Source organism: Dromiciops gliroides, chromosome 2 (assembly GCF_019393635.1).
Source record: "Dromiciops gliroides isolate mDroGli1 chromosome 2, mDroGli1.pri, whole genome shotgun sequence".
Taxonomy (NCBI): Eukaryota; Metazoa; Chordata; class Mammalia; order Microbiotheria; family Microbiotheriidae; genus Dromiciops; species Dromiciops gliroides.
In genome coordinates, this window is record NC_057862.1 from 248,300,053 (window position 1) to 248,321,605 (window position 21,553).

The following is a 21,553-nucleotide window of genomic DNA, read 5'->3' on the forward strand; positions in this document are numbered from 1 at the left end:
AGGAGGGGTTGTAATAAATCATTCTATGATTTACTGAAAGTCCTAACAAGGAATAAGTGAGAGAAGGGAATTTGAACTTATGTCTTTTTATTCCTTTCCAGCAGGTTGCCTCTTTAAGGGGATGGTTCACAGGTACAGAAAGAGATCGCATAGATTTGAAATGCCAACTCTGTAGTATTAGAGACCAGGAAAGAGTTGGACTTGAATAGGAAAAAGAACGTGACTAACAGCTATTGTTAAACTGCAAGTACTTATTTGTCTGGGCTTTACTAAAGTGACCAAGAATTTTTTCTTGCATGTGTATGAGAGGCCTAGTCTACTTTATTCCCTAAAAACAGCTTTCAAAAAAATTTAGAAACAAGGTTTATATTGCAAAATGAAACCACATAAAATACATTTTTATGAAGTGTCCTGCCATATTTTTTTTTTCCAGACGCACAATTTAACGTCTGCAACTTGAGTACAGTAAACCATAAAAGTGCCCCATTGTTCTCTTTCCTCTCACTTTTTTATAGGGGTAGGGAGCAGGTCTTTGCCTTACCTTCAGAGATTTTAATACAGATCTCATGAAGTGAATAAAGAATGGGACTAGATGATCTCTCAGGTCTTTTCCAGTTCTGAGGCTGGAGGGGGGCGGGGGTGGGGGGGGTGGGGAGCCCTTTCATAACAAGAGAACCTGAATCAAGCTACTTTAAATTTCAAGCCTCTAATGTAAACCTAAGATCAAAACATCAAGGTGATCATATATTTTTAGTTTGCTTAATTAGGACTTTATATTTTAGCCTTCATTGTAAATTATTAAGACATTTGGTATTGTTAGATATGGGCAGCTAGATAGAGTACCAGGCCCAGAGTCAGGAAGACCTGAATTCAAATCTGGCCTCAGACACTTACTTAGCTGTGTGACCCTGGGTAACTCACTTAACCCGGTTAGCCTCAGTTTCCTCATCTGTAAAATGAACTGGAGAAGGAAATAACAAACCCCTCCAGTATCTTTGCCAAGACAACCCCAAATGGGGTTGTGAAGAGTCAGACATGATTGAAACAACTGAACAACAACTGTTAGGTACATGAAATACCACTGAAAGTGGTTTCTTTTATCTTTCTGCTTTATAAGTAAAGCAGAGCTGCAAGTCATCAGGTCAACAAGAATTTATTTATTTACTTGGTGTCAGGCACTGAAGCTACAAAGAAATACGAAAACAATCTCTACTCTCAAGGAACTCCCAGTCTAATAGGGAATATAACTCCAAACAGCTCTGTCCAGACAAGATAGATGTAAATATAGATACAGCTACATGTCTTATAAAAACATTTATAGATATATCTTAGATGTAGCTATATCTACACATAAATTTTGTTTGGATATAGTTGTTTGCAGTTGTAATATAATAAGTTGGAGATAATCAGTAGAAGGGGGACACTAGCATTAAGGGGAATCAGGAATGACTCTTTCAAAAGTTGTAATCTTCCACCTTTTCAAAATTCTGCCACGTGTTAAGAAATTAGAAGAATGAAGCTTGGAAATTTAAAGTTTTCACCCACAAAACCATTCCTTAATATAATGTAGACTTGGCATTTCCTGGTGCAATTTGCTTCTTTATCTTCATTCAGCTGTCCATAGAGGTAGTGATTAGTCTTAACTAGACAGGTCACTTTTCTGGAGATCTTATGTTTTTGTATTCCCCATTTTTAGAAAAGTCCAAATTGTTTTCTGTTTCTTAGGTTGAGTTCAGTATGGACCTAGTCTCTGAAGGTCAGATATACACAATTTCAAAAGCAAGAAGTTCTGTGGTCCATATGGAGAGCTAATGAAATGCAAATTTGGTACTTATTGTTCTCACTTTCTGGTTTTTTTACTCCATTTCTTTTAAATGCAAAACAGAAGGCCTTACCAGAGCTAACCCATAAGAAGTTTTCTCCAATTCTGTGTGAAAAGGAAGCACAACTATTACTTATTTTCTTAAAAGCAAAACCCTCCTACTGATGCTTATAGATGGTTGATTCTCATTAATGGTAGGTTAAAGTTTCCTTAAATAATTTATTTCCCCTTTCCTTCCTTTTGGTTGTTCAGTCATGTCCAATTCTTCATGACCCCATTTGGCAAAGATACTAGAGTGGTTTGCCATTTCCTTCTCCAGCTCATTTTATTGATGAGGAAACTGGCAAACTGGGTTAAGTGACTTGCCTAGGATCAGTTAGCCAGTAAGTGCTTGAGGCCATATTTGAACTCAGGAAGATGACTCCAGGCTCAGCACTCTATCCACTGTACCACCCAGCTGTTGTTTCCTTTCTACCACCTTGCAAAAGTGATTGTTTCTTTTTGCTATATGTCAACATGAAAAGAGTACCTAGCATAAAGGAAGCACTTAATAAATGCTTGTTGAGTTGATTGGATAAACTCATGTTCCACCTCACTAGCTTTGGTTTTGAGAATCCTCTTGAAGAAGAGAGGCAGTATGGAAGGAACACTGTGCTCTTGATGAACTTCCTAAAAAGCTTACAAATGCAGGTCTTCCTAGTTTGTCACATGAGCACTTGTTGAAGATGAAACAGTATTAAATGTTAGCTCAGGCTTAAAAGCTATGAGCTTCTCCCCATGCCCCACCCCCACCCCTTTCTATTTTTTAATGAAATCTAGTCCAAAAGTTGGAGAAATTTGAGGATGGCACCAGCCTATGTACCTCATCTTACCCCTTGACAATTCTATATCTCTTTTCCTAGCCTTTCTTTCTTAGGTGCCTCTTTATATGGGTTTAGTTAATTCTGTGCTTCACAACTATTTCTTATGTATTTCTTTGTCTTGTCGCAATTAATTGAAAAAAATATTAAGTTCCTAAAGCACATAGAGTATGGTGTGTAGTGGTAGAGAGGGTTTGAGAGGAGGCACCAAGTTTAGATAAGGTGGTCAGCTAGTTTTTATTAAGAACCTACAATGTGCCCAAAACACTATACTAAATGCTAAGGATACAAAGAACAACAAAAAGACCAAACAAATAAAAATGTCTTTGACCTCAAGGAGATTTTTACTGATTTGTACAGCGATATTGTATACACACACAGTCATATTATACAAAAAATATGTTGTCGTTCAGTTGTGTCTGACTCTTTGTCACCCCATGGACCATATCACACCAGCACTTGTTCATGGAGTTTTCTTGGCAAGAATATTGGAGTGGTTTGCCATTTCCTTCTCCAGAGGCAAACAGAAGTTAAGTGACATGGCCAGAGTCAGACAGCTACTAAATATCTGAGGCTGAATTTGAACTCAGATCAGATCTTGCTGATTCAAGGCACAGAGATCCATCCACTGGAACATGAGAAATATAAATTAAATCCTTTGTGAAGTCTTGAGGATTAGGATTTCATTACTGATTTGATGGGTTATAAGGAAATGAGAGGGAAAGATTAGAAGAATTAGGATTGTTTCCTTTGCAGCAACTCAAGGTATTTTATACAGAGGTAATAAATGCAATAATACTTTGAAAAAATGAAAAATACTGTATTAGTGCTAATTGTTAACTTAAAGAGTAACCACATTTCTGGAGGAACTATCAGGCTACTTGAGATCTGTGATCTTATTCATGTGGATACTTTCACTGTATACCATCCATGAGAATATTGCAAATACAAGGATTTTTCTCCTCCCTTAGAGGAAAAAAATGACTTTTAAACTTTCAAGAGTTTCTGTACTGCTGCTCTCTTTTCTCCCATAAAGGCCAGTCCTAAATATGATTCCTTTTCAGAGCAGTCTGTGAAAGTACAAATCTTTGATCCTTGATAAAGATGATAAAGTAATTCAGTGGACTTGAAAAAGTAAATAGGTCATAATGTCTTGACTGTATCAGTGCAGAACAGTTAACCACCTCAAGAATTCCATTAAAGTTTGCACTATTGAAACTAATCATCTGAGATGTCCTACTTGAGCGTTTTCTGAGTTAAAATCTGGCCTCGAACAAGTACTAGCTATGTAAGCCTGAGCAAGTAAGTTACTTAATTCTGTTTGCCTCAGTTTCCTCATCTATGAAATAAGCTGGAGAAGGACATGGCAGACCACTCCAGGATCTTTGTCAAGAAAACCCCAAATAGGGTCACGAAGAGTAGGACACAACTTAACAACAAGACTTGAGTATTTTAATTTCTACAAATGTTTGAGCTTCATGACTTTTATTGCATAGCAGGGACCTAAACCAGGTAACACTTTTATATGCTACCTCTGGTAATCAAAGCATAACAGCTTAATTAAATCAACCTATGATGATGGAACTGCGTTCACAAATGGACAAACAGAATCTGAATTCCTGAATTCTCTACTTTGAAGATGTGCTGATATTCGGTCTTTAACAAGATAACATGGCCTTATTTTTTTAATCCATTCCTAATATTTGACATTTTAGGAACTTTTAACATTTCCCAAAGTGAAAAAAAAGTAAAAATTGCCAGATTTAATTAATGTTCTTATGTGCATCTCTTAGACATATGCATAGGTGCTGTCCTAATCTCAAAATTAGTAAGTTTGGGCTATAAAACTGTAACTTTTTTAAGCCTTCAAACCTAATAGGTAGCCTCAGTGAAGGGGATTGCTAATTTTGCTGTTGTTTTTGTTAAATAATGGACAACTTTTCTAGTGCATTTAAGCCTATGGAACCCTTTTCCCAGCGTATTTAATTGCATAAAATAAAATATGTAGAATTATAAAAGAAACCAATTGTATTGTGTGATATTAAAATTGGATATTAGATCATAAATCTCCCCTACTTAACCTTTCCCTTAATTTATCTCCCAGACTAGTAAATGGAAGAAGCTTCTGGTTTTCTAGATAGAGCCTTTATTGTATGGTAGTCACAAGGTGATGTTGATTAGAAGGATAGGAAAGTAGAAATACAATACAAATCGTCTTAAGTCTAGGCTTAGTCTATATTCTGTATAAAACTCACCAAAACCCAAGGCCACTTTTGGGGAGAGAGACCGAGTCAAGCGCGTGCTGTTAACTGAGAGCCGGGCCGAGTCAAACTCCAGTCCATGTCTGTCTGTGCAGCGCAGCCAGGAGACCAGCGGAGCAGGAAAAAGCCCCCACTTCCGTTCGCTCCTTGCCTTTTAAGCTCACACCCCGAAGTCAGAAGTCGAGTGCTCAGCAGGCAATGCTGTTGGTCTCCTCCCCAAAAGGGTGGTCCTAAAAAAACCCAAAAACTAGTGTCTCTCCATTATCTAACCGATTGTTAAAACTTTTTACCACAATTGAAATAGTTATAAAGACTTTTTTTTAAAGTTTATTGAACAGGTTAATAATAACCCTGTGGCCTTAATGGGTGGAACATAATAATTTTGTTTTCTGTGGCAGAATTCTCCAAGACAAAGCCCTAAAACAAAATGAAACTACTTCAAAATGCCATTTTAAATAAAAATATTTTCCGGAAATGACCTTGCACAGGGATACCTGAATTCATTAAAGAAAAAAAATACTTCATCATCAGTAGCTAAACCCTAAGAGTAAATATCTTCTTCATTAACTTTTCCCATTCAAACCGATTTTCTTAACGTTTAAAAAAAAATCTGTGATCTTTCTTCTATAGGCTGAAATTATCCAATGATGAAATCAAACGGGCAATTTTAACAATGGATGAACAGGAAGACCTACCAAAGGACATGCTGGAACAAGTGAGTCACAAATATGCATTCAGTTCATGGTGAAAGTTCCAACCTGACTTTACAACAGGGACTGGGAGATGGAGAAAATCTGTAAAAAAGGTCCATCTCTGCAATGAGCAGGTTGGATGAAGGTGCATTCCAACTCTAATAAAAGACTTCACGGGCATATTCATTACACCTCTAGTCGATACAGTAAATACATGAAATCTGTGCAAGCAACATGATGGTTCATTTAGTAACTTAGAGGAATTGCTACCTCAATAGGTATAGGACTTTGAGAGATGTTAAAAATGAATTTTCAGGGCAGCTAGGTGGCTCAGTGAATAAAGCACTGGCCCTGGATTCAGGAGAACCTGAGTTCAAATCCAGCCTCAGACACTTGACACTTAGTAACTGCGTGACCCTGGGCAAGTCACTTAAACCTCATTGCCCCCCCCCCCAAAAAAAAAAAAAGAATTTTCTATGCTACTCACAGCTAGATGAGGCAGCTAGGTGGCACAGTGTATAGAGCATTGGGCCTAGAAGTTAGGAATATCTGAGTTTAAATCCTGCTCAGATCCTGAGAAAGTCACTTGACACTGTGTCTCAATTTCCCCATCTGTAAAATGCGGATAATAGCACCTATATCTTAGGATTGTTTTGACAATCAAGCACTTTGTAAAGCACTCTACAAATCTTAAGTTGCTCTATAAATACTTCATCATATCCTATTTTCATTGCTCTTCAGAATGATGGGTGATAAGGAATTAAATCCATTTTATCTCTTGTCATTTTACTCTGTTTTATTGCATGGATAAGAATTTCCTGTCTTCTCCACAGTGGTATTACTGTGCAATCATAGATGGCACACATCAAATTTGCAGACAACACAAAACTGGAAGCAAAAGTTAATGTGTCATCCAAAAGGACACCAGTTGGCTAAAACATTGGGCCAAATAACATAACATTAAATTACACTTGGTTTCAAAACTCAAATTCACAATTATAAGAAGAAAAGGACTATGCGGTTCAGTGAAAAGAGCCCTGGATTTAAAGAAAAGGACTGTGGGTTCAAAGCCTCTTACTTTTTATATACCTGTGTTCTTTTTTATATCACTGTGTTCTTCTTGGCTTGAGTTCTCTCATCTCTAAAAGGAAAGGGTTTGGGGCAGCTAGGTGGCGCAGTGGATAGAGCACCGGCCCTGGAGTCAGGAGTACCTGAGTTCAAATCCGGCCTCAGACACTTAACACTTACTAGCTGTGTGACCCTGGGCAAGTCACTTAACCCCAATTGCCTCACTAAAAAAAAAAAAAAAAAAAAAAAGGAAAGGGTTTACTCTAGACCAGGGCTTCTTAAACTTTGTCTACTCACAACCCCTTTTTACCTGAGAAATTGTTACTTGACCTGGTGTATATACTTATAAAATAGGTATAAAAATCAAACGTGTACTGCCAAATTTTTCTCCACCCTCACATTCAGTTATGTGATCCTATATGGGGTCATGACCCACAGTTTAAGAATCTCTGGTCTAGATGACTTCTGGGGCTCCTGTTTGCTTAAATCCATGATCCTAGGAAATTTATTGGTTTGTGAAAAAGATCTGAGAGTCAGGACTTCTAGGGATTCCTGAAGCTGCCATGGAATCCATGAAGCCTTTGGAGGTCACCTAACACCTGTTAGATTGTGAGCAGTAGAAGAACACTACATTTCACAGGGGTATCTCGTGTCTTGTTCTCTTGAACAGTGTGGTTCAAAAGATCTATGATTTCATCAGTACGAGGCCTCTCTCTTTCTTGATGCTGATCACAAACCTATGTCATAGTGGGCAGTCTTTTTGAATTGTTAAAGCTTAAAAAAAAAAAACCCATCTGGTAGCCAACCTCCTGGTTAAGCAATGTCTCTGAACTTAGGCTGATTCTCTGATAAGAGACATACTATTACTGAGTCTGCACTTGAGGCCTTTTCAGGGTGTTGCAGAGAGGACTATTGTTTATACTGTACCGCTGTAGCCTCTGAGAACTTGAAGTCCCTTCCATACTGTTTAAGGCACCAGAGTAGTATGTTAGTGGAATAAATCTGCATTATGTAAATAGATTTATGTGTTACTTAATCCTCAGGGGGATTTACCTCCTTTCTTTCTTTCTTTCTTTCTTTCTTTCTTTCTTTCTTTCTTTCTTTCTTTCTTTCTTTCTTTCTTTCTTTCTTTTTTTCTTTCTTTCTTTCTTTCTTGTAGCAACAGAAGCTACTGATTTATCATCATTGGGCTGTCATCTTTAGCTGTTTTGCATGAGGGAGCAGAAGTGGTTTCTATTTTGATTTAGCTGTCTTTGTTCTCTTACCCTATCCCACACCTAAACACTGACATATGTGAGACTTCTGTCCAGGCTGTCATGCTGGTCCCATTAGAACTTTATGTTACCAACCTAGACATTTTTAGATTCTAGAATCAGTTTTGTACTGCTTACTTTATGTTGCTCAGTAATGAGCCTAGAATATTTTAATAAATTGGCTCTGTAGACATGTGTGTGTATCTGTGTGTGTGTACACACATGTCCCTTATTCTTAGTCCTTCTTTGTGCCATCAAAGATTGTATCATAAAAGACAGCAGGGAGTGGTAAGGAGGCATGAAGTCGCCACACCTAAAGTTTACCTGCTCTTTAAGGATGGGTGTCACCATCCCTTTGTGACCTTAGAGTCCCAACATACCACCACTCCCTGCAATTATGTTGGTTGAAATTGCCAGAAACGGAAGCTCTGACAACCATCAGTTGGGGAAATTTTAACCTATCTGATAGTGTAATAGAAGGAATATTGGCTTTGGAATTAGAAGACCTATGGGATCTTGGACAAGTCGCCTCATCTCCTTGGACAGTTTCCTTAACCTGAAAAATGACAGAATTGGACTAAATCTCAAGGATCTCTTCCAACTTTTAAGTTTTGTTTTATTTGAGTTGGTTAGTCAAATGGTTAAAAGTAATTGCATGTTCACTAAGCTTCCTTATGTATGAATAACTTGGAAAAGTTCATTCCTGAACCTAAAATGTATTTTTCAACAATGCTTTGTTGGTCCTAAGCTTCCCCTGCAGATCGAAGCATAGAGCTGTGACATGACAGACATAAATCGATCTTTTCAAATAAAAATAAACTGATTTTGGAGGCTACCCTCCTTTTACAGAGGATACTGAAGTCTAATTCCTTGATTCAAAAGCTACTTGCCCTGGGAAAATGACAGTTTGCAAAGCTGTTTTCATCCTAAGACTTTCAGCCACTATGAACAAGGTAGTCCATTTAAAATTCCACAAGATCCATTTACAGTGAAACTACATCCAGCAAAATTCCTCCTTGAGTGAAAGTATTTCAAAACCCTGCCAAAAGAGCACGAAATGCAAATAGAATGCACATCAAAAAGACACTTGCCATGATATCGGTAGAGTGAAATGTAATCTGCCCAAGCGACACATTTTATATCCCTTCCCTTGTGATCATTTGTGGTAGAAATTATCTCTCTATCTTTGTTCTATCATCTCCCTAACTTTTCTCCTCCCTCTTTATTTTCCTTTTCCTGCTTCCATTCTTACTCCTGCATCTTACTTTCTCACCTGATGCTTTCCAGACTAGGATTTCTCTTAGACTTACTTAGGTTATATATCCAGGACCTAACTCATCTCATTCCTTACCACTCTGCTTATCAGTCAGGTAAGTCTCATATGCCCAATACATATGATATGTCTTTACTTCCCCTTAATTCCTGTCAAAGTTGGTAACAAGCAGGGGGCTTCCTCCAGCTCACCTGGAAGTGGATGGAGCCTTAAACATTGGATCACTTGCCTACAGCACTATAATCAACCTTTCCAGGATTATTTTTTATTATTCTCTTTTATACACTCTACACTCTAGCCAGACTGGCTTCTTGGTTAATGCCTAAACTTGGCATTCCATTTCCTCCCTGGAATGCACCCCCTCCCTGCTTCTTCGAATTCCTAATGTCTTCCATGACATTATTCCTCTAATACTTCCTATGGGAAGCCTTTGTTGATCCTCCACCTTGTATCTCTCCTTCTTCAAGTTAAGTGCACATTTACCTACATATAGATATTATATCCTTGAGTAGAATGTACCAAAGATCCTTGAGGATAGACTCTGTTTTGGATTCTGTCTTCATATCTTTCCAAGCTGATTATTTCTTGCCTAACTGGCCTACTTGGCTTAATCCCCATGTAAGGCTTTCTATTTCCTGCCCATGTTATTTCTTCTTACCTTTGCTTCTTGGAGTCCCTGGCTCCTTTCAATGCTCAGCTTAAGTGTTGCTACCTCCTTCATGGGGCCTTTTCTGATTTCCTCCTGCTGTTTGTGTCCCCTCAGCCCCCAAGTTACTATTTATTTATTCTGTATGTATCCTCTATATGGATATGCAGACTTGAACAAGCATATATAATCATGTACACATAAACATATACAGCCCCATATTTACTTCTATATTCTGGAGGTAGTGGGAAGAGAAGCAATTTTTCCCAAACCATGATTTGTTTTAAAGGGAAATGTGGACTTAGAGAATCTGAAATCCATCTATGACCATAGTAGCCAACTCTGGATTGAGTACATGAAATAGTTGGGGACAGGGGGAAAAGAATAGGTAATCCTAGTAGAGGGCACACACTTAATCAATGCAGTGTTATCTACTCAATAGAGCTCTAGGCTAGGAGGCAGAGAGGGTCAAATACCACCCTGGTACTAATTAGCTATGTGACCTTAAACAAAGTTGATTTACCTCCTTATTGAGCCTTGGATGCCTTGTCTGTAAAATAAGTGAGTTGGGCAAAATGATTTCTAAGGTCACTTTCAGCAATGAAATTCTGGTGGTAAAGCAATTTGCAGTGGAGGGCCATAGCAATCCATGTACCTGGTAAGAAAAGTACCTATCATAAGGCTATTAAAGAAGGAAGGAAGGAAATGAGCATTTACTAAGCACCTACTATGCGCCAGACACTGCACTATGTTCTTTTACAAATATCCTATGTAGTTCTCATGACAACCCCGAGAGGCAGTGGCTACTATTATCCCCATTTGATAATTGAGGAAACTAAAGCAGAGGTTAAGTGACTTGCTCAGAATCACACAGCTAGTCAGTGTCTCAAGGCTAGATTTCAACTTGGGTTTTCTTGAATCCAGACTCTAAAAAATTCATTTTTAACACCTCCCAAATTCCTGAACTTATTGAGATGGCAATTCCTTTGAGTCACTAAGTGAACCACCATATTACTTACACAGAAATCAAGCTAAACATTGCCAAAATGCCCCTTTTAGGCACAAGTTTTGCTGATGAGTTCTTTTTTATAGCAGACGAGCTTGCCCTACATGGATACTTATCTTCTCAATAAGTTTAGTGGTACAAAATAATTCAAGAAATGAAAATTCACAGTTTTTGAAGATTAAATTTTCTTTTAACACAAATGGTAACAAAATAAATAACAACAGAGGAAAGCTAGAAAAATCAAAGAGACTAAAGTGATTTGCTGAAGTTTTGAAAGCCTGTGTGTGTGTGTGTGTGTGTGTGTGTGTGTGTGTGTGTGTGTGTTTGGATTGAATGTGAGAGGTAGCCGAATGCTCTTCCAAAAGCATCAAGTGTGAAATATTGGAGAAAGACCAGCAGTTTACTTAACCTTGCATGATAAGACAGAAAAAGGACAGTGAATCTGCCCATGGGACTTGTACTATGAAACCAACAATGCCACTCTGAAATAAAAGTGGTGGCAAAGGATCTCAATTTAGTCTTCCTTTTAGAGGATGTTAATATTTTCTTTATTTGGGAAAGAGAGAACTGTTCTATTAGGATCACCCATTGAATGGTGATATAAGAGCTTCTTCCTATTGTGGCATATAATGCTCTCTTCTGTACGGCTCCACAGTACCTTTACAGCCTTAGTTCATATTAATCTCATTCCCTTTCCTCATCCTATACTTGCTGACCACAGTGTGTTTTTGCAGTCCTTTCTTCATGTCTAGAAAGTACTCTTTCCTCGTCTCTGCTCATTGAATTCTCTCTTTTCCTTGCAGACCTTGTTCCATGAAGCTTTCCTTGACTTTCCCCCTCCCCAAACTAAAAATGATCTTTCCCCCTCAGGTTTTCTTAATATGCTTTGTCTCTTACCCCATCTTATATTCCCTTGTATCATATTTGTTTTTACGCATGCCATATTTCCTTGATTAGGCTGTAAATTTCTTGAGGAATGGGACTGTATTTTTTTTTTTTGGTGGGTCAATGAGGGTTAAGTGCCTTGCCCAGGGTTACACAGCTATTAAGTGTCAAATGTCTGAGTCCGGATTTGAACTCAGGTCCTCCTGAATCCAAGGCCAGTGCTTTATCCACTGCACCACCTAGCTGCCCCAAGGGACTGTATTTTTCATCTTTATTTTACCAAAATCTAACACAGTATCTTATCATGTAGTGGGCACTAGGTCTATAGTGATAGCAGGTTTCCAAAGCAAGAAGTTATACAGATGTCCAGATAACTTGTTCTCTTTCCTAATGTTGTCTATTCTTTGTGTGAATATATAAACTTTTGGATAATGATAAGCTTATTCAGGATTATATAATCAGAGTTGGATGGCTAGGGACTGCCGTGAATGAGAACCTCCGCTCCCTTCTTTTTTTTTTTTTCTTTTTTGGCAGGGCAATGGGAGTTAAGTGACTTGCCCAGGGTCACACAGCTAGTAAGTGTCAAGTGTCTGAGGCCGGATTTGAACTCAGGTACTTCTGACTCCAGGGCCGGTGCTCTATCCACTGCACCGCCTAGCTGCCCCTCCCTCCTTTTTAAATATTCACTATAAATTGTGACAAGGAATCAAATAGTTTTGATTGTTATCTGGCCCAGAATTATATCAGATTCAGGAGAACAAGACCTAGTCCCTGTCTTCTAGAAGCTTACGGTCCATTTAAGTGTTAACAAAACGCTTTAAATGAAAAAAAAAAAAAAAAAGAGTAAGGGGGAAAAAAAGAAGAAAACCTTTAAATGGCTCACTGGACCAGAGGGTGCTAGACTTGGATTCACAAAGACTTGCATTTAAATCCCACTTCAGAAACTTACTAGCTGTGTGACCCTGGCCAAGTCCATACATCTCTCTTGGACTCAGTTTCTTCATCTATAAAATGGGGATGATAATACCCACCTGATAGAGTAATGTTGTAAAGCATCAAATGAGATCTGTCAAGCTCTTTGCAGACTTTGAAGCACTCTATAAATGCTAGCTATTATTACTCTGATGAATAATTAGAAGATAAGATGGTAAATTGTCAAGTATGGTGCAAACCACAAGGATATCAGAAATTAAAGGAAGTAAGAGATGGAACAATGCAAAGTTGGGAGGAAAAACACTTGATAAACATGCCTTTTGATGTATTTCTTTTAGCTCCTGAAATTTGTTCCTGAAAAAAGTGACATTGACCTACTGGAGGAGCATAAGCATGAGCTGGATCGAATGGCAAAAGCTGACAGGTTCCTTTTTGAGATGAGCCGGTATGTTTGAGCACACTTACAACTAGTTCAGTTGCCATTTATCTCCCTGAGTTTGATGTTGTCACTAAGGAATAATTGCTTTTAGTTCAGGGATATATTTGTGTAGCCAGACCTAGATCATCTTACAAGTTCAAATTAGAGTAAAACTATTCATGTTATAGAAGCAGCTTGACTATGTAAGTGGGAAATTTCTATTCAAAACCTCTCTTTGCTCTTAACTCTTGCTCATTCAGAATTGTTTAGAATTTATTTTTTTTTCTTAAAATGTAGAAATACTTCTCTTGCCTTTCTTACAAGAGATGAATCTCAAAACGTCTGCCCCATGTCAGTCAATAGCACTCTTCTCACATATGTGGGATCGTGTTTGACAATGTTGATGCTCTGGAGGTTATTTTTTTCTAGACGAAGCAGGAAATGAACCCTAGGCTTAGGTACATGTTAACTATGCCCTTAGGTTCTCCAACCTGAGCAAGTCTACTTCAGAGTACATCAGTCCAGGACTACCCAAGGGGACCCACAGGTTCCTAAATATTTGGATTAGATTAGAAACAAACTCTTCTCATAAAGTCCTATGGTTAATCCAGAACTGAACCTAATCTCATTTTTCCCCATTAAAGTTCTTTATTGCCATGGCTCAGTTACATATCTTCTCTGGATTTAGACCGTTGAGGGGAACAAGGAACAAATTCTATTTTACTGTAGGACATACAATTCAGAGATGGTGGAACAAGGCCCAGCCCCATGAATTGTTAGGAAAAGTCATTGGCAACCTACATAATGTGATTTGGGGTATGTTGTGCTCCTTGGCCTGAAATCAACACCATTAGATTCACTAATACAGATGACAAAAGTTTTCTCCAGGACGCCATTGATAAAATGCAAATTGTTGCCTAGAGTAACTTTCCAAGATGGCTCATAAGTGCAGATTAATTTTTCAGCTACATATTTAGCTTGGGGTAGGGAAAAAGAAGTCCTGTATATTTGGGGAGCAGGCAAAACTAATGGGGTTTTCAGGGTTAAGGACCATCTGATATAATGAGAGCATACTGAAGACACTAAACATTTTTGTCGACAGCTAACTCTGTGTGGCATTAAACAATAGATTATTTCCACAGGTTAGTTCATTTTCCCATCTTACTACAAAAGTGTATCATTAATTGTTGTTCCTCCTATGGGTAAAAGAAATGTCTAAGACTTTCTGAGTGTGTGATAATGTCTTTGCTTGACAGTAGCTAACACACCTTCTTCTGAAAGCTATTTACCACCCTTGGTTGTGTTGGATTAGAGGGCTTTGCATACCATTTCCCCCAGTCCGGGTCATAGTGGGGAAAACATCCTCTCAAAGCAAACTTGGCAGATTGCCTTCTGCACCTGAGCCATGGTGGATGTCTGGTAGCAGCCCCTCCCTGCCCCCTCCCTGTGCTCATACAGGCACTGGTATCAAATGGATGTTAATTAGCCTGTGTTTGCTCTTACAGAATAAACCATTATCAGCAAAGGTTACAATCCTTATACTTCAAAAAGAAGTTTGCAGAGCGTGTGGCTGAAGTTAAACCCAAAGTTGAAGGTAAATGAATGGGCCCGGTCTAAAGACTAACAATGGTGATTATCAATTTCCTAGCAGAGGCAGGTATTTTGTGTCACTTTTTAATAGAGCAAATTGCAAACATGAGCTCTTCACTGATTTACAATGAAAGCTATAGAAACCCTGGTGACTTTTGCTGCCATGTATGGACTTGTTTGCAAGGATAGTACAACCCTTTTATGATGGTGCTAGGAGACAGGACTAACACCCATCTCGTTGACCAACAATGTTATGTAGCCTCTTCCTGTGTTTGCTTTTGTTGGGAGCTTGAGAGAAAGGGATAGGCACATGATATGATAATTTCAAACATCATATGTCTGAAATTATGTACTGATGTAATGTTAGATCATAGCAAGGTCCTGTTCCTGTGCTTTTTCTAAGGTACCATATTGTGGTCTCAATAATAGTATTGGTTTTCCCAATCTATGCATGATTTTTAAATATCTGAAATACGTTTGAGCCACCTGCCTATGAGGTAGCTACAAAAGGGAGGCCTAAAATGGAGAATCCTCTGGAGACGCTCAGCCCTGACACTCACTAGCAATGTCATGCGAGACAAACCTGCCAGTTTTATCATTGGGATGGAGATAATGTGAATTGGCTCAGAAGGATGGACAAATTTTATTAATAAATATGAACACAGAGGATGCTGCCTCTGTACATGATGTTTTTCTTTTTATTATTCTGTATTTAGGTGCAGCTAGGTGGCACAGTGGATAGAGCACCGGCCCTAGAGTCAGGAGTTCAAATCCGGCCTCAGACACTTAACACTTACTAGCTGTGTGACCCTGGGCAAGTCACTTAACCCCAATTGCCTCACCACCACTCCCCCCCAAAAAATTGAAAACTATTCTGTATTTAGGATAAAAGATCAAGTTCAAATTTTTGTAGCATTTCCAAGTGTTGATGTTAATATCACTGGCAGGTGATCTCAGTCATCGCCTTCATCTCTTTCCCTTCACGTTTTGCTTCTGGCTTTTAAAATATCCAGAAATAGTCACTAATAGGAGTGGTTGGCCATTTCCTTCTGCAGCTCATTTTACAGATGAGGAAACTGAGGCAAACAAGGTTAAGTGACTTGCCCAGGGTCACACAGCTAGTGTCTGAGGTCGGATTTGAACTCAGGAAGATCTGTCTTCCTGATTCCAAGCCCAGCACTCTATCTACTGCACCACCCTACTAACAGTCCAAATTTTAAAAAATCTTTTGTTGTTCTTAAGTACAGAGAGCACTGAAACTACATAGTTTGTATTTTATTTTTAAGCTATTCGAATTGGTTCAGAGGAGGTGCTGAAAAGCACTGCCTTGCGGCAATTGTTAGAAGTAGTCCTGGCATTTGGAAATTATATGAATAAAGGCCAGAGAGGCAACGCCTATGGATTCAAGCTCTCCAGCCTCAATAAGATTGCAGACACAAAATCTAGCATCGACAAGTAAGTACCTTCTGATATTTGGTTTGGGCTTTTCCCTTTTATACAAAAATCTCTCCTCTTACCCATGTCCTCCATAATCCTGTATTCTTCCAGTTTCCCATTTATCACTGGCATTTTTTTTGTCTCCTACCCCGGTTGCTCTTCTCTTCACCCTTTAACTTTATTTCCCAAGGCTTACTGGTTCCTCTAAACTTATACCTGAAGGAACTCATACATTGATATGATTTTAATTGCCACTTACGTTCAGGTGACTCCCAAACCTCAGTCTATAGTCCTGAGTTCTCTCATATTTACTTCCATGTCCTTAGTTATAAGATGGCTCTACATAGAACATTTTAAACTCTATATGACCGAAACTGATGTTACCACCCAAATGTGTCCCCTTCACTCCTACCTCCCCCAAATTCCCAATTCCTAATTTCACATGGTGATCTTCAAAGCCACTACCATTTTGTCATTCTTTCTAGGAGCAAATCCCTGGACTCTTTCATTTGCTTTATCTCTCCCCACCTTTTATATCCAGTTTATCAATGAATTAAGCATATTGCTTCTTCAGTCTCTCAAGCCTACATTTGTTTGTGGTTACTACATTGATGTAGGTTCTCTTGAGATTGTGTGTGGGTTACTTCAACAGAATTAGTTCTCCGGTCTTTCTTCCTGTATAGAACATTCTCTTCCTGAAATACTCTTTGCATCATTTTACTTTTTTGCTCTTAAGGATCTTCAGTCACTCTCTTTGTCGAATATCTCCAAAGCAAATTCTACCTGATGTTTTTCAGGCCTAACACTAAATCATGCACCCTCCTCCTGTCTCAACTGCACACTCACCATTACTTCAAAAATCTGTTTGCTTACTGACTTCCTTCACTACCACAGACACATAACTTGTTCATCCCTCCCTGAGTTTTCCCCAATCTGGAATATCATTCATCATTCCTTCCCTGCCTTCAAACCCTGGCTCAAAGCTCACTTCCCTCAGGAAAGCTTCCTTGTCATTTGACCATGTTCTTGGCATCTTCTCACATCTTAGGAACAATGCCTATTACCATATTACTTGAAATTCATTATTTTGTAGAAGTAATCTTTTTTTTTCTTTTAATGGGTATGTTATATAACCTCAACTGGGTTTGTAAGATGCTTTAGGAGTGGGTCCTTGTCTTCAGTTTTCTTATCTCTTTCCTCCTCTTCCCTCTGCCATGATACCACTTTTTTTAAAACGTCATCTATAGGACATAGTTTATTTCATGTGACCACAAATATAACATGTATGTGACTTATATCCACTCCCATGAACAGGAAAAATATAATTTTTTTCCCTTTCCAATGGGACTCTGCCTTCCTCAGGAAAGGTACCCTAGACTTATGGCACAATACCATTTATTTTTGGGGGGGGTGAGGCAATGAGGGTTAAGTGACTTGCCCAGGGTCACACAGCTAGTAAGTGTCAGGTGTCTGAGCCGGGATTTGAACTCAGTCCTCCTGAATCCAGGGCCAGTGCTTTATCCACTGTGCCACCTAGCTGCCCCCCCCAATACCACTTTTAATGATATTACACACTCATTTGAAAATCTATAAATTTTGGCACAAGAGTATTGCTCGAATGCACAAACTTCAATGAAGCACACCCATTTATCCCTCCCCCTCATGAAGTTAGTAACCAGTTACTCTCATCAAAATATTTGGCAATCTCATTCATATCAATTAATGAATCTCTCTGTGGCATAATAGATGATCACAAAGCTGGGACATTTGACTGGTCTTTTCACCCACCTTTGATGGAATCCTGTTGCTTACATCTATTCACAAAAGGCAGCAGCTGGTTATTGTTCTTTTCAGGCCAAGTATATATTATATGAGACAAACATTCCTTAAAAATAAAGTTGACCATTTTCTTCTGTCACATGAAGCCACTAATATTTCCATTTGGAGTTGAAAGTCCATGATAATTCTCTGTTTAATTCTTCTACCATCGGATAGGCGAAGTTTGTTTTTAGTATCTTGAGAAGTTTAGTGTTGAATGTGAAGCTAGGATACTGCTAAACTCTGAGGTTTGGAGTACATACTTTTCATGAGACTGGGGTTAGGTGACCTGTTTTCTAATGATCTCCATGTTGAAAAGTTCTTGGAACAAGCCCTCCTTTCACAGTAAAACAGCATAATTTCACATGGACAGAAGGCCAAGAGTTTATCCTTTGGGTTGGTCCCTGGCGTACCTGAAAGAGCCATTACTTAGGAAAGACTTTTCTTTCTTAAATTTTCTCTGGGTAATTTTTGTCCTCTACCATCTACTTCATTCACTGAAAAGAAAGAGGTTCCATTCGCAGGCATGCTTTGGGAAGGCCAAAACAGAGTTCTTCATTGCTATGAAGATGTAACATTTAGTCTTCTATGCAAAGGACAATTGACAAACCCGTGTACCTATATAATGCAAAAAAAAAAAATCTGGAGGAAGGTATCTAGGACCTAGAGTAGACCATATTCTCCCACCTCTGTGGAAGATTTATCAGGGAAAGCATGAACGAGAATCACACAAGATGGGATGATATGGGTAGGTTGTGACTTATCCTGTTAGAGGGTATAGTCATATGATAAGATTATAGATCCATTGATGCACATTAGCTGTTAAAGCTACAAAAATTCCTATGTAAGGGACAGCTAGATGGCGCTGTGGATAGAGCACCGGCCCTGGATTCAGGAGTACCTGAGTTCAAATCCGGCCTCAGACACTTTATACTTACTAGCTGTGTGACCCTGGGCAAGTCACTTAACCCCAATTGCCTCACCAAAAATAAAAAAAGAAAGAAAGAAAAAGAAAAATTCCTATGTAGACTTGGCTATATGCGATATGCAATGGAGAAGTCCCTTCCTGGTAGTTATAAACTTGGTAAATACTTATCGCTAAGCGGTACAGTCAATAGAATAGCAGGCTTAGAGTCAGGAAGATCTGAGTTTAAATAAATTTAAGTGTCTCAGACACTTACCAGCTGTGTGAACCTGGGCAAATAACTCAATCCTTTTTGCCTCAGTGTCCTCATCTATAAAATGAACTTAAGGGGCAGCTAGGTGGTGGTGCAGTGGATAAAGCACCAGCCCTAGATTCAGGAGGGCCTGAGTTCAAATCCGGCCTCAGCCACTTGACACTTACTAGCTGTGTGACCCTGGGCAAGTCATTTGACCCCAATTGCCTTACCAAAACAAAACAAAACAAACTTAAGAAGAAAGTGGCAAACCACTCCAGTATCTTTGCCAAGAAAACCCCAATAGAGTCATGAAGAATTGGATACAACTGAATGACAAAAACAATAACAAAGACCCTTCCTGTTAGTTATGCCCTTGGTAAATAGTTATTCGTAGGATATCTATATTCTACATACTCTATTTCTAGCATAGTATTATATGACACTTCATTTTCTATCTTGTACAGTGAAAATTGGGAATCTGAAGACCTCTGAGTTGTAATCCCAACTCTGCTACTTAACCCTCTATGTCCTTAGGAAAGTCATTTAACCTATGCAGGCCTTAGTTTCCTTCTCTGAAAAATGGAGTCGAAATAGACGACTCTGTGGTTCTGTAGTCTACCACCCTCCACCCTTTGAACAAACTATTCTCTGTGCTTGAAATGCACTACCTCTTCACAACTTGCCACCAAAGTGCTTTCTTCCTCTTCAGATAATTGTATTTGTATGTGTGTGTGTGTGTGTGTGTATGTTTTCATATATCTCCTCTGCCACCTCAACAGACTTGTATAGCTAAAAGTGACCTTGAGAACAGGGACTGGATTTTGTTTTGTCTTTCTGTCTCCAATGCCATCATGACACGGTATTTAAGTCCTTATTGGAATTTTGCTCTTGTTTTTTAAATTGTTTTTTCAGTTGTGTCTGACTTTTGGGGGGTTTTCTTGGCAAAGATACTGCAGTGGTTTGCCATTTCCTTCTCCAGCTCATTTTACAGAGGACGAAATGGAGGCAAAAAGGGTGAAGCGACTTTCTCAGGGTCACAGAGCTAGTATCTGAGGCCAGATTTGAACTCAGGAAGATGAGTCTTTCTAACTCCAGGCCTGGGACTTTATCTATTGTACCACCTAGCTGTCCAACCTAATAGATACCAAGTGCTTATTGAATTAAACAGTTTTGAGAAACAGAGTCCCTTCTCCATATGGTGTAATTGTGTGGGGCACACAACTGTCAAGTATAGCACTTGTTGTTTGTCCTTCATCACGTTTTTGGGGTCAAGGCACAGCGTGTTTGGCTGGGGCTGATCAATCTAGTATGAGTTCAGAAGTCTCTACCACAGATCAGGCACAAGTAATCTGTTCAAACACTTGAGAAGGAGATTTCTCTGGATCTGCACAGCTCACACTGTAAATCCATTCTAGAAGAAGCGATTGCTATACTATCTTTGTAACTATCACAAATGATGGTGATATCCCTCCTGTTCACATTTGGAAAGTGTGGTTTATTGAGAGACAGACAATTCAGCAACTGCTTCATTTGTAATTTTTAATCACCTGTCATGTAATAATAGTATTTTATATGTACATGGTCTTTAGTGAGTCAGTTCACACCTGTTACTTCATTTGAACCTCTTAATCACCCTGAGAAGTAAGTAGGACAAGAAGTGTTATCTTTATTTTACAGATGAAACTGAAATACATCCAGTCATGTCACTAATGGGGAGAATTTAAACTAGAACCCAAGCTATTCTCCTAATAAATCTAATGCAGCAGCTTCCACTATATGTTGCCTCTTATTGTCCATTCATTCATTCATTCCATAAATATGTAAGAAGTACCTACCTCTTTAAAGGCAGGAAACCAGGATGTGGGGAGTAGAAGTGGGAATTGGGGGAGGGGGGATACAAAGGAAAATTAGATCCTCTCCTCAACGAGTGATAGAGAAATTAATATAGGTATGTGCTAGTGATTATAATTTAAAATATAATATGCACCTGTGAAATGAATGTGGTGCTATGAGATATCAGAGTGAGATTATGGCAAGATTTATGTAGTATGTGCCTAAAATAAAATGTTTTAACAAACTGGCTCTTTTTGTGGCCTCCTGAAGTTTGAATTATAGGACTCTTTTTTTGTTGTTTTTGTTTTTGTTTTGTGGGGCAATGGGGGTTAAGTGACTTGCCCAGGGTCACACAGCTAGTAAGTGTCAAATGTCTGAGGCCGGATTTGAACTCAGGTACTCCTGAATCCAGAGCCGGTGCTTTATCCACTGCGCCACCTAGCCACCCCCAATTATAGGACTCTTTATAAAAGGTAGGTTAGTCTGTACTCGGTTGGGGCAGTCATTGTGTTCTACAAAACGAAGCTTTGAAAAGATTTGTGTTACTGGAGACTTAACTAAAGCAGAGTCTTATTATTGGGTTCTTTGTATATTTATG

General features: G+C 38.8%; 1 protein-coding gene across 1 annotated transcript in view; it reads left to right on the forward strand.

Annotated features, from left to right (window-relative positions):
* The window catches only part of DAAM1 (dishevelled associated activator of morphogenesis 1), a 223,604-nt gene that overhangs the window by 184,283 nt on the left and 17,768 nt on the right, over positions 1 to 21,553 (forward strand). Inside the window, 4 exon segments of the mRNA XM_043982739.1 lie at positions 5,574 to 5,658; positions 13,038 to 13,144; positions 14,623 to 14,711; positions 15,994 to 16,162. Of these exon segments, the coding sequence (XP_043838674.1) occupies positions 5,574 to 5,658; positions 13,038 to 13,144; positions 14,623 to 14,711; positions 15,994 to 16,162 (450 nt within the window).